Source organism: Capsella rubella, unplaced genomic scaffold (genome assembly GCF_000375325.1).
Source record: "Capsella rubella cultivar Monte Gargano unplaced genomic scaffold, Caprub1_0 scaffold_6, whole genome shotgun sequence".
Lineage (NCBI taxonomy): Eukaryota > Viridiplantae > Streptophyta > Magnoliopsida > Brassicales > Brassicaceae > Capsella > Capsella rubella.
The window spans coordinates 782,646-795,762 of NW_006238918.1; the positions used below are offsets into that span (position 1 = coordinate 782,646).

General features: G+C 37.5%; 5 protein-coding genes across 5 annotated transcripts in view; 2 read left to right on the forward strand and 3 right to left on the reverse strand.

The window, feature by feature from the left end:
* The window catches only part of LOC17884347 (membrane magnesium transporter), a 2,162-nt gene extending 1,430 nt beyond the window's left edge, over positions 1-732 (forward strand). The window contains exon 4 of the mRNA XM_006286810.2: positions 511-732. Coding sequence (XP_006286872.2) covers positions 511-598 — 88 coding nt within the window. The 3' untranslated portion in view covers positions 599-732. The remainder of the gene's footprint in view (positions 1-510) is intronic.
* A 74-nt stretch (positions 733-806) lies between these two features.
* On the reverse strand, positions 807-1,655 carry LOC17881267 (lectin-like protein). The gene has a single exon (XM_006289643.1). The coding sequence runs from the start codon at positions 1,653-1,655 to the stop codon at positions 807-809; it is 849 nt and encodes a 282-aa protein (XP_006289705.1).
* Positions 1,656-2,535: 880 nt separating this feature from the next.
* LOC17884360 lies at positions 2,536-5,073 on the forward strand. Its single transcript, XM_006286988.2, is given in 2 exon segments — positions 2,536-4,930; positions 4,933-5,073. Coding segments are annotated over 2 exon segments (2,451 nt in total). The 5' UTR covers positions 2,536-2,550; the 3' UTR covers positions 5,004-5,073.
* Positions 5,074-5,673: 600 nt separating this feature from the next.
* LOC17884043 (acylphosphatase) lies at positions 5,674-6,721 on the reverse strand. The gene is made up of 2 exons (XM_023780989.1): positions 6,397-6,721; positions 5,674-6,160 (listed from the first exon to the last, which is right to left on the reverse strand). The coding sequence occupies exons 1-2, from the start codon at positions 6,649-6,651 to the stop codon at positions 5,894-5,896; spliced, it is 522 nt and encodes a 173-aa protein (XP_023636757.1). The 5' UTR covers positions 6,652-6,721; the 3' UTR covers positions 5,674-5,893.
* A 3,994-nt stretch (positions 6,722-10,715) lies between these two features.
* LOC17883609 (heavy metal-associated isoprenylated plant protein 6) lies at positions 10,716-13,024 on the reverse strand. Its single transcript, XM_006287885.2, has 5 exons — positions 12,890-13,024; positions 12,650-12,794; positions 12,245-12,537; positions 11,926-12,004; positions 10,716-11,621 (listed from the first exon to the last, which is right to left on the reverse strand). The coding sequence occupies exons 1-5, from the start codon at positions 12,896-12,898 to the stop codon at positions 11,008-11,010; spliced, it is 1,140 nt and encodes a 379-aa protein (XP_006287947.1). The 5' UTR covers positions 12,899-13,024; the 3' UTR covers positions 10,716-11,007.
* Positions 13,025-13,117: the final 93 nt, after the last annotated feature.

The following is a 13,117-nucleotide window of genomic DNA, read 5'->3' on the forward strand; positions in this document are numbered from 1 at the left end:
ACCAGAAAGAGTTGCCGTTCGTCGTAGATATATATATATATATATATATATATATATATTTACAGGTCTTATAGATACATCATCTGGTTAGATGTGGTCCAGTTATTCAGCTTAATCATGGGCGTTTGCAGTGTCTAGTGAAAATGTTTGAGAAGGTTTATGGATATGTTTGTTCATGAAAATCATTTGAGGAACTTGTGTTCTAGAGATGTTTCGAGGATCTAGCTTTTATATCTCTACTCTCTGTTGTGCATCAGTGTTTATCTATCTGAAACATGGAAATTTGATAGTTAATATTTTTCCCATTGATTGAGAATGACCAGAGACTTACGTTTATGAATAAGAAAATTGTCCTCTAGAGATGTTCTAGGTTTTTAACATTGATGTTTCTCTAGTAATTATTGTGTAGCTAGGTTCTTATATTTTATGGTTCTTGAATTGGTTTTGAGTTGGTCGTTGTTAGATGGAATGTATATCTTCTGTTAATTGATTATTTCGAAACATTTACAGGGCGGTTTCTTTACCAGATAGCTCTGAATTCATGATATTCAATCACCGTGGCAGACTGTTCCCACCGGAGATCGACATGAAGTTTTGATTTTTCATTTTTTTTGTAATCACAGTGCGTAGTCAAACACTTATCTGTCTAATACTAAGAGATGTTTCCATTGAAATTTTAAGTAAAGTACTCTGTTTTTCATCAATTTTTTTATATTTGGAAAGTCTTGTGAAGTGGTTGTGTGTCAGGGTTTCTACATGGAATCTTAAAATCAAGAAATGCACAACAAAAGCATAGTATATTATTGTCAAATCCAACGCTTTTTTTGCTTATTCTTTACGGTTCCCTTGGCACTGTTCTGGAAGGTCCAGCTCCAAATGTCATGACGCTCAACTCCACGGCCCATGGCACCGGAAAAACCGGGGTACATTTTTTCAAGAAAAACCTTAGAAAGATCTAAATGGGCAACGATCAAAGGCTTCTTAGGTTTTTTAACGTTTTCTGGCGCGAGTGTGACCGTAACCTTGGAGTTTCTATACTCAATCCAAGCCTTGTACCTCTCTCCGTTGCTCAACTTGACCTCCTTAAACGACCAGAGTAGCCTTTTCCCAATTCTTGTCTGAACCCAATAACCAGCTTTCTGTGCAACAACGGAAGTAACAGAGTTGATATTTATCCCGACATGGTTATCAGTAATGTCTCCGAAACTTTTGTCCTGAAAATCGTCGAACTCGACAGCAAAGACGTGGCTGTTGGGGTTGCCGTTGGTTGTTTTGTTGAGGATGCCGAGGAATCCAGCGGGTCCAGGACCGCTACTCTCAATGGAGGGGACAAAAACGAAAGCGAGGCCGTGACCAGGGGCGGGTTTGACGCGAGAAGTGATGGAGAAAGTGAAAGAAGTTTCAAATGGATAAGGAGAAGAAGAGTTTGAAGAAGGCTTGAAAGAGAGAGGAGTGGACCAAAGAGTTTGGCCGTGAGAGCATGGGTTTGCGTCTCGGGTCATGGAGAGAGCTCTGGAGAGGCTGACGCCATCAGAAGCAGGACCAAGCTCAGCGTCTCCAAGGAAGATAAACTCTGAGGTTTTGAGGCTGAGTTTGACGGCGGAAGTGGTGTGAGATAAGAGCAGAGCAAGAAAACAGAGTTTATGAATCTGCATTGTGTTGCGTGTTTCTGTGTCTGGTTGTGTTATTCTAGTGAGAGTTTGAAAGACTGAAGTGGAGATTGATAAAAGAGTAAGCTTCGTTACATGACGTAAAGTAAACGCGTCACTCACAAGGTTTCCTTTAGCTTTTCCATTTCGACCAAGAAAAACTGAAAGTTATTAATCAGAAAACTTTAATTTGATCGTAGGTTAGGAAGACGTGAATATATCTACTGGAAAATTGGGTGTGGTAAACTTTGTTGGACAGTTGTTTTTGGGCGATATAATTTGGTACCATGATCTTCAATCGGAGATGGACATACAGATTATTAAAGTTAAATAACTTTATTTTAGTTTGAGTTCTTTGTGTGTTTGTTTTTTTTCCATTGCTACTTGCGTAGTTGCTATAACTTGATAATGTACACGTTGCAATCAAAAGTCAAAGCTAACTATGCAGTGACTTGATGTGAAAGTTACACGCGTGAACCTAGCACTCATAAATAAAAATCCGAGCTCAATTTAGATCATAAACTGTAAACTGTAATATTATACTGTCCATATCTCACTAAGTCTCTAAAATAATAGTTGACTCTGCTGTATTCGAACAGCCTGTAATATCTATAGCCAGCTCTAAGGATTCGAATTTAGTTGTATCAAATTGTAAAACACTGTATCAAAGAGGCCGTATTATATATATTTATATGCATACATGATACTCTGTCTCAACATCAATGCATTATTATTTTTTGTTGAGCAGATCATGCACGAGACTAGTTTTGTTAGTTGAGAAACTCAAATAAAAAAAGTTGTAGTATATTTCGTGCCTAGTCTGTTTAGGCATCTAATAACTTCCTTCTATTACTAGTCTAGGCTGAAAAGAAAAGAAAATCCTCATTTACTCAAAATAATAATGTCTCTCGGGAACTCTATGGGTTCGGAGCCGGAGCTCAAAACACTGATAAATCAAATAATCAATATCACCGGGGATTCGCAACCAAAACCGGAGTCTGAGCTTGTATCACTCATCAATCGAATAATCTGTCTCGTCAACGCTATGAAGTCGGATTGGAGCACGTACCCGGAGTTAAAGTCACTCATCCCTCAAATATTCTCGATCATCGTCTCTCAGGATTTGGAGTCAGATCCAGATCCGTCTGAGCTCCCGTCACTCATTACTCGTATGATCACCATCCTCAGCTCTATGGACTCAAATTCGTTGTCGGAGCAGGAGTCGGAGCTCGTATCACTCGTTACTCAGACAACATCCCTCGTCACCTCTATGGAGCCGGAGTCATATACGGAATCAGAGCTCAAGTCACTCATTACTCAAATCATTCCTCTCGTCAGCACTACCGATTCGAAGCTCGTATCACTCATTAGTCAATGGGGCTATTTCCTAAGCTCTCCGGATTTAAAGCAAGAACCGGAGCATGAGCTCATATCACTTACTACTCAAACAATTTCGCTCGTTAGTTCTATGGATTTCGATTCGCAGCCGAAGCCGCTATCGGAGCTCATAGCACTCGTCACTCAGTTTCTATCTCTCCTCAGCTCTGTATCGGATTCGGATCCCGAGTCTGAGCTCATATCACTCATCACTGAAAACATATTATCTTACATCACTTGTGTGGATGATTCAGCTTCGAAGCCGATGATGCCGGAATTAGGGATCTTACCACTCATTTCTCGACTAGCATCTCTGGAGCCGCAGCCAAAGATCATTTCACTCGTTAGACGAATGTTCTCAATCGTTGGGTCTATGATTTCAGATTCGGAGCCAGTAGATAAGCTTATTTCCGTAAGCCCTCAAATGGGAGTAATTGTTGAACAAGGGAGATTTCGCGTGAATGAAATGCCCATAGAAAGCCGAGGAAATAAATGGATATGTGGCCCTGGATTTCGGACATTATTCAGCTTAGCCGGAGAAGCCGCTACCCATTTTTGGTGCCAAAATTGCAATGGCGACTACCATGACGAATGTGACAAAGCCTCACTTTTCGCCGACCACTTTCTTGATCAAAAACATCTTCTTCAGCTTGTCGTGGCTAGGGAAGGACAAACCATGGAATGTTATTGTTGCACTGAAGATCTCCTATGGATGTTTTATTATTGTGTGTCTTGCGAGATTGCTATCAATATAACTTGTCTCGAGAAACCACCGGTCTTTTATATTGATTGTGCCAAGTGGCATGAGCATACACTTGCTCTGTTTCCAAGACATGCTTCCTTAACTTGCAACCTTTGTGGCTTGCCCGACGCTAGATCCCCTATCTATATGTGTCCCCGTTGTAACTTTGTGGTCCATCACAAGTGTGTCACCTTACCACGTGTCATAAGGATATCTCGCCATCCCCATCGTATTTCTTTTACCCCTTCTTTTTACCAAGAAGAGCCCTCCTGTTATATATGTCGCAAAGAGATTAATAGATACTACGGAGGTTTTGCTTGCATCAAGAACGATTGTTCATATACGGCTCATTCAAGATGTGCCACACAGAGCAATGTGTGGGATGGCATAGAACTTGAAGGAGTGCCAGAAGAAGTTGAAGAAGAACTTGAGCCGTTTGTGAGGATAAGCAACGGAATCATACAACATTTCAGTCATCAACATCATCATCTGAAGCTTGCTGAGAACGAAGACAGAGATTACGACGAGAATAAGTTGTGTCAAGCATGCATCACGCCTATCTACTTCGGCAACATTTACTCTTGTATGCAGTGTGATTTCATTTTCCACCAAGAATGCGCCAATCTTCGTCGCAAAATGCATCACCCGATACATCCACATATGCTCACTTTAACAGAACGCATCGGCATTATGAACAAGCCGAAATTATGTTCAGCTTGTCCTTGGTTGTGCACGGGTGGTCTCATCTATGAGTGCGGCAATAAAGGATGTGATTTCCAGCTACACGTGCAGTGCGCTTCACTTTCAGAGCCTTTGGTCCATCCAAGTCATACACATCCATTATTCCTAACATCCAAACCTGAAGAGTGGCAAAGAAGATGTTCTGTTTGCAAAGAGTCAAATCATTGTTCCACAAACGAATCCTTCAATTGCATTGAGGAGGCGTGTGACTTCGCTTTGTGTTTTGTATGTGCTACTTTACCACAAAAGGTTAGGTATAAGCATGATAAGCACGTACTCAATATGTCTTATGGGAAGGAAACAAGTACCACGACTAATTGGTGTGAAAGTTGCGAGGAAAAAATAAATCCAGAGGAGCGGTTTTATGTGTGCGATGAATACTGTTGTGTCACTCTACACATTGAATGTTTGATTGGAGCGGACATTTACATGAAGCCCGATTCATCGTTTCACTTCCACATGAAACCGGGTTCATCCATTTCCTTACGCGGTAGTACCTTTGTTCAAATTTGGGCCAATAATCATATGTATCGACCTTTTTGCTCCATATGTAAGAAGCGTTGTCCACACAAAATATTTGTCACTGGGCACTTTGAACTTCTATGTTGTTCCACATTATGTTTATCACTACTTTAGAGAGTGACTAAGCTTGATGGATATTGCTTTTGTTGTAAGAAGTATTACTGAATTTGTCAAACACTGATGTCGGATATTGTCAATATGTTATGAGTTATTTCCCCAGAAGTTTTACTTAAAAGAAGTATTTTGCTTTGCACCCGTGGTGATTCTTGAAGAGTTCTTTTTATTTTTTTTTTTATTTTTGTAACTGATCTCAAAATCCCAAAGTATTCCGATATAATTCATCTTATTCTCACAAAACACAACGCAGGTTTATAAACTCTGTTTTCTTGCTCTGTTCTTAGCTAATTACTTAATATAAACTTGCTCCCAGCGACATCTCTGATGCATCTCAAGAACAGCTTCAGGTGGTCCACAAAAAGAGTGCTTCCACAGAACCATTCCTGCGGTTCCTGACCCATCCCTTTATCCCGAGCTGCTCTGCATTCTCTCAACAGTTCAGTTCCTGGAGCACACTCTCTGTACTCTTCCCTTTATCAAAAGTCCCTTAGTCACTCAGTGAAAGTTAATTTTTACATTCATATCTCAGAATCTGTCATAGTAACTCAAACAAGTATTTTTGTTTGGGGGCTGCCGAGTCAAAGCCCCCTTTTACATGGCTCGTTGTTCTTTTAAGTGCATACTCTCTGAATTTGCTGGTATTACAAGTTTAAACAAATATCAAATTGTAAACATATGACGTATATCAAAACGATACATGGCCTCTGTGTCTTAAATCTCTCTCTGTCTCTTACAAGAGAATCAATCAGACGGTTGATCTGTATTCAAAACCTGCTCCCGGTTCTTCAGTGGAAGGGAAAGCCTCCAAGCCAGTTACCATGGCTGCAGGAGGGCCACGACGACACCTCTGATGCATCTCATCAACAGATTCAGGTGGTCCAGAAAAGAGTGCTTCCACAGAACCATCCCTGCGGTTCCTGACCCATCCCTTTAACCCGAGCTGCTCTGCATTCTCAACAGTCCAGTTCCTGTAGCACACTCCCTGTACTCTTCCCTTTATCACCACCCTGACCTGCACCCACCGACATTAGACATCTTCAACCCATATATTATCAGAGAACTGAGGTACCAAGAAGCCTGTTGCTATCCGATGGTTAAATCATATATCGCAGATATCTAATCCAATCAGCATGTTCTTCGGATAGTGATACCAATGAACCTCAGTTCTAGTCCTCTAGATTAAATGAAGAGAATCAAAAACAGAAGAATCTAAACTTTGGTCACGATTTCCAACGAATTAGAAAATACCGTTTTAGCAGAATCGGATTGGTGGGGAGACCCAGATTCAGCCTGAGTGGTCATGGAGCACACAGGGGGAGATGAGCGAAGCCAAAGCAGGGGACGAGGAAGACGAAGAGTGGTAGAGAACAGAGGAAGAGTAAGAAGAGGAGGATTCTGAATGAAGAGGCTACGATGATTGTGGATTCTTAACAGTGAAGTCGAGATTTGTGGAACCTTGCCGAAACTCAGAAATTTTGTTCGGATTCCGACAATTGAGGCCATTCTCCGTCGAAGAAGGTTTCTCTCTCGTGTTTCAGAGTCTTTCCTTGACGAACGATCCCGGTTCTGCTTAACTAAAACCGGTTCGATTGCATCTGGTTTGGTTTGCTCAAGAATCCAATTCCAAACATGGCACACGAGATGATGTAATCAAACAATCCAATTCTTCTTTCGGCCCATAAGAATGTTCTGAGCCCATGGAAACCAATCTTAATTACCGGCCCATAGAAGCTCAATTTTTTTTTCTTTTTTTTTTCCCGATTCCTTTCGGTTATTTAAAAGGTCAAGGAAGTATAAGTACTTAGTAGTGTGAATAGATGCAAATTTGAATGAGAAAATAAAAAGAGAGAGGAATACTGTATATTGTAATTCTCAAACACGTATTTTTCAGCATGTAGAACAGAAGTAGAAGTAATGTTATACGACTTGGAACTGAAAATAATTATCTTATTTGGTCATATAAGAAATCAAGTCACCTTAGCATTTAATAAGCTATAAGTTCAAACTGTTTGACAATTGACAAGAAACAAAATATAAAAAAAACGAATGGAACGGTCAAATGTTAGTATTTTGATATAAAATAGTAAAAAAAATCAAATAAACGTTTCATGGGAGACTTGGACTCCTCTACATACAGTATATAATTAGTGGCTTCCTTGTATATATATATATATATATATATATATATATATAGAGACGACTCTTCTCAGGAACGAACGAGACGACTCGAGGAGTAAAAAAACGAAACATGGTGGAAACATGGTTGCATGCACGTGTGGCTGCGCGACTAAAAACACCAGTTTTGACAAGTCAGAAATTTTACTTTTTTAATAAATAATTCAAACTGTTTTATTACACGTTGTTTTAGTAGTTATTTTCAAAGAGTTTGACATGGTGGTGGAAAATCTCATCAGACGGTGTTTGAAAAAGTGTCTTAAACCCATTATTACGAAAGAAAAAAAATTACAACGTAACCAAACAAACAAACATAATGATGTTAATATATATAATATTAAAAGAAATTAAAGATCAGGTAAGCTGGTAAGTCCAATTTATGTTTTACGAAAATTAAAAAAAAAAAAAAAAAAAAGACAAACACATATAGCATTAGATTTAGAAAATAGTATTTGAGAAATAGTTAGTACATTGTAATGAGAAGACCTTTCTATTTTTGTAATGAATAGTAATATTTCCAGGCTGTACTTTGGTGGTAGGGGGAGAGAGAGAGAGAGACTCGTGCCGTGCAATCCAATCCGAGAGACAACAAATATAAATTGCCATGTGGGCCTGACGTGGACCGGTCCGGCTCAAATGATCAAACATAAAAACCCCACACACACATTATAATGGAATCAATCATACATCATCATCAATTATGACCATGATTCATGCTTCTTATGTAATGCACATACATTACAACTTGATCATATTCCCTTCCTTAACAAAAAAAAAAAAGAAAACTCACAAAGTCGTCATCATCATCATCATAAGTAACCCACATGTATCAATCTTCTCAGTGTCTAATAAAGTTTTCGAAATAGCATCTACTCACAAAAATTTGCCATTTATATTTAGCAAGAAAGATATGTTTATATCAGAAATTAGTGAATTAACAATTAGTAGTAATCGAAAAGTTGGAAAAACAAATAAAGTGGTAATTGTTTTAAGTCACGTTCAAAGCTGAGTCAGAAACACGCGGCATTGTTAAAGTTGATGGTTCTTGCCACTTCATTCTACAATTATTTTAATGTTGCTGACGCTTCTTCTTTATTGCCTTTTTATTTTTTATAAGTGCTGGATTAGGTTTTCGCATCAGCAAATGATTTTGTTCTAGTCAATTTTAATTATGTTCATATGTTGTGTTTTTTCTTTTCTTTTTCTTTGGTGGAGCTCACATTGAACCTAATGGATAGAAATATTCGAGTTTTTCGTCTTTTTTTATACAATTATTATAAAATCTGGAGGAGATCAAGTATTTATATATGTTTGTACGTTCAATCTTTAGATAATAGTAGAAGATTATGTAATGGTGGAATATTCTCCTATATATATGCATATATCTTTCTTGTTTTTCTATAACCCCTTTAATGTAATATCAAAATTGTCTTTTTTCGATTTTTGTTGCGTATGATAGAGACAAGGGAACCATTTTATAGTATTTGTTTATAAGCTAAGGTGTACTAATAATATATTTAAACAACAAAAAAAGAAAGCTCAAGTGTATACACAGTACACACAACTACAAGACTACAAAATGTGAATTGCTGATGTAATGAAAACGGCATGAACCTTCTTATCTTAAAAATCATTATTCGTGATGATAATCACACACGTAAACGTGATCATACGTCGGTCCGTCCAAATAACTACCCACTCTTTTATAACTCTTTAATTAAATAAAATCATGTGGCTGTTTATCATAGTTGATTATAATATCAAATAACCATATCCTTTTGTTCTTTAGTTATATCTTTCAAATTAACCGTAAACCGACTTTGTAACTTCTGATGTGATTTACATATTTAAATACTGTATACTTCTTAGTTCTTACATATGACAGTTGAAAATTTCTTGTTAAGTTTAAATTCTAATTGCCGACAAAAAAAAAAAAAAAAAAAAAGTTTAAATTCTAATTAACTAAATGATACTTAATTAGTATAAGATGTAGAGAATTAATTAATGAGTAGAAGAAAAGGGTTAAGATTAGCTTAATCTGCCCCCACTAACTTTAAATGAGTGTGAAAGGAACCAACAAATTTTATCTACCAAGGCAAAACAATTTAATAACATTTTTTTCATTGGTTTGTATTTCATTTTCGTGTCCAGGCCATGCAAACGGTAGAAGTTTCAAGACCATTCTCGAAGGATGGATTGTTTTAGTTTTAGCAATCAACAATATAAATATACTACTAGTATTGTTTGTCGATCAATGGCGATTCTAAACTAAGTATTGTATACTCTAAAGTCTAAACATAAGTAACTGTTGTTATATATATATTATCATCATCATCATCCAGATATATAAGTCATACCTACCTAGGAACATCATCATCTACAGATTGGCTTTCCAGTAACTATTACACAATTGGTTAAGGTTAAAACAACTATAAATAATGTTGCTAATAATTTGAAAACACCCCGTGAATATAGAGAATGGTTAAGCTATTAAATCGCTATCTCCGTATATAATAAAATGTATCGATTGGAGAATGCTAATAGTTATTTGTCCCTTGGCAATATCCTGACCACTAGCTCGCAAATGATCATATCATGTCCCCGATGAAGACAGTTTTAACTTTAGCACAACTTTTCTTCTCTGATGCAATAAAGGCTAACTTAATACATCCAACCATTTCGATCAATAAATCATTAAAATTCAACTTTCATATAACTTCGTTCGTACCTAACATTCATAAATAACGTCTCCATCGTCACTTCTTTTTGGCCTTATTAAACCAATGAGTCAAATATTGTTTCCGATTTATACACATTAGTCTTCTTATAGTATAACAATTTTATGCAAGTTGTATGTGTGTTTTATGATGTGTTAACCACTATATTGTCACCTTTTATGGTAAACGAAAAGCTATTATGACCCTTATACGTATAAACTTTTGGAAACACTAAAAGATGGTTTTACATGCAAACGGTAAACCAAAGACGACGAATTCTCAATGTTCGGCTTCTTCTTATTAACAAATAAAACCAAATATTAAATGTTGCGTTAGAATTTAAAACTTGCACCTATTCGAACCAAAGACTAGCTAGTATGAATTGGATTCATTCTTCTCCCGACGTACGATATGCTTGGTTTTGAAATGCGGTCCTGCATGACTTAATTATAATTTTAGTCGGTTTGTGTTACGTACTGATATTGGATATGTACTACTTTAATATCCTTGAGATTCCTTGCACATCTCATGTTTTGGAACGAACCACGAGTTGATAAGGTTCATCTCAAGATGATATCTCATACACAAATTATTTTATATTAGATATGTTTAAAAACAGTTTTAGAGTAGTTCATTTTCATTACCGTGGTAGATGATTTCCATGAAGAAAACAGAGACAGTTTAATTAGGATATATTATTATATTTTCATTAATGATCACTTGAAAATTACACATCAACAAAAGTTACGATACAAAATTATACCTATAGTATAGAAGAAATAAACCAACCAACCAACCAATCCACGCCTCTCAAAAACCGGTTCTATAACCGGCCAATCCAGCCGGTTTAGATTACCGGACTCGGAAGTTTCCGTGCTTTCGTAGTTTACAGATTTGTCATATCTACCATTCTCTCCCTATATTTTTTAGTTATTTACATTTTCCTCCCCACTCATTTTTTTTCCACTCACATGACAGAACACCCATTTGGATTCTCGTCGCTAAACAACTCTGGCGCACGCATGTGACCATAAGGATCTGCGTAGCCTTGGTGGTTCATATATGGTTGTGGTGGTGCTTCTTGTCCATAACCTTGACCGTAACCTTGGTTCGCATACGATTCTTGTACGTATCCTTGGTTCGTATACGGTTCTTGTACATAAGACTGAGACGATTGTCCTTGCATCATGTAATGCTGCTGTTGACCGTATACTTGTCCTGGTGGGTAATAATACATGGGCTGTGGAGGATAACCGTAACCGTTATACTCCGATTTCTTCACATCCACCATAGCACCACCGTCTCCTCCGCCGACAGCAACTTCTTTCTTCTTTTCACCACCACCGTCAACTTTCTTTTCTGCGACATCTTTAATATCTTTCTTCTCACCAGCACCTTTGTCCTTCTTATCCCCACCGGCCGGAGCCGCTGCAGCTGCTGCTCCGTCGTCCTTTTTCGCTGGAACTACTTCGACAGTACGTTTAAGCTTCTCCGTAAGATAAGGAGTGAGCTGTTTCACGTCGATAATCCCCTTAACTGTAACCAAATCCTTGGCGCTATCAATGGAGACCGAGTTAACCCCTGTAAAGGGTAAAATTAAAACGTTAATTTGATTAACATGTTAAGTGCGTAAAATAGAATAAATTAAGCTAAGAGATTAGGCTAACCACTTCTTAGCTAACCATATGATATTTATTCAGTAAAATAATAAATAAGCTACCAATAGGTAGTTGAGTTCAACCTAATTTTTTAATAGATTTGTTTTTTTCTTTTTTTTTGTGTGTGTTCTGCTTCCGTTATCTTCAAATCACCAACCGGATCAATTTCTTTTATTTTAAAGAACGTTTGAAAATTGGGGGATTAAGGAAGGAACAGATAAACATACCTTTAATTTTGTTGACTATTCTTTTGATTTTGATTTCGCAACCTTCACAGTGTAACTTGGTCTTCAAAACCACAGTACTCTGTAAAAACACATCAAAGGAAAATTTACATTAGAAAACAAATTATCATAAACGGGGAAAGTCATAAAAAATATTTGGATATGAACGAGTGTAAATACGGGAAAGTTTGGAAGTGGACACACACACGTTACAGACCACAAAACAAAAGGCACTGACGTATGAAACTTTTATTATATAGTTTTCGCTATCTGACTTTATTTTTAAAAAATTGTCGTTTATAATAAAAGTTTTGTTAATTACCTCTTTTGGTGGTGGTGGGGGAGAAGCTTTCTTCTCTCCTTCCTCTTTCTTCTTCTCTTCCTTTTTCTCCTCCGCGGCTGGTTTCTTCTCTGCCGGTTTCTCCTCGGCCGCGGCAGGCTTCTTCTCACCGCCTGAAGGAGGAGTCTCTTTCTTCGGCGGCGGCGCTACCAAAGAGACGAGTTCGACTGGCCTCTTGACTTTGTCGGCAACTTTATCACGAACCGCCACTGGATCTACGTTTCCGATCACCGTCAATTTGTTAGCGTTATAATCAATCTTCACATCTTCAACACCTAAAATCATTATACAAAAAAAAGTCGCGGTTTAGGGTTTTTCAAAATTCGAAGCAATCTCAAAATAAAAATTGGGGAATTGAATGATTTGGTTTTATTAAATAAAAATTACCTTTGAAATGTTTGAAGATACGTTTGATTTTCTTGCCGCAACCTTCACAATGCATATCAAGCTTCATAACGACGGTGGTGACACCGCCATCGGTGGTGGTAGGCTTCTTCTCTCCTTGAGGCTTCGTCGCCGTTTCTTCCTTTTTCTGCAAAATCGTTAAAAGAGAAATCCAAGTCAATCCCGCGTTCGTTACAGAGATCGAGAAAGATCAGAGAGATCGAAGAATAAGAAGTGACTAACCTCACCCATGTAGTTAGTAATAGTAGAGAATCAGATAAATTCCCTTTTTTATGGAAGAATTTTGAATATACACTCCTGGAAAAAAGTACCCACAGAGAGAATATATATTTTGTTCTGGTTTGGAGAATAAGGAAAAGGGGAGTATGAGGGATATATATAGAACCTTTTTTTTTTTTTTTTTTTTTAAATGTGTGTGTATGATGAAATTAGTAGTGATGGTGATGATAT

Excerpts from the sequence above, each read along its gene's own strand:
- LOC17881267 (XM_006289643.1), bottom strand. The coding sequence starts at position 1,655 with ATGCAGATTCATAAACTCTGTTTTCTTGCTCTGCTCTTATCTCACACC.
- LOC17883609 (XM_006287885.2), bottom strand. Across the intron at positions 12,538-12,649 it reads TATCTTCAAACATTTCAAAG|GTGTTGAAGATGTGAAGATT; the intron begins GTAATTTTTATT and ends TAATGATTTTAG. Across the intron at positions 12,005-12,244 it reads CCCCACCACCACCAAAAGAG|AGTACTGTGGTTTTGAAGAC; the intron begins GTAATTAACAAA and ends GTGTTTTTACAG.
- LOC17884043 (XM_023780989.1), bottom strand. The coding sequence starts at position 6,651 with ATGGCCTCAATTGTCGGAATCCGAACAAAATTTCTGAGTTTCGGCAAG. Across the intron at positions 6,161-6,396 it reads AATCCGATTCTGCTAAAACG|GTCAGGGTGGTGATAAAGGG; the intron begins GTATTTTCTAAT and ends CGGTGGGTGCAG.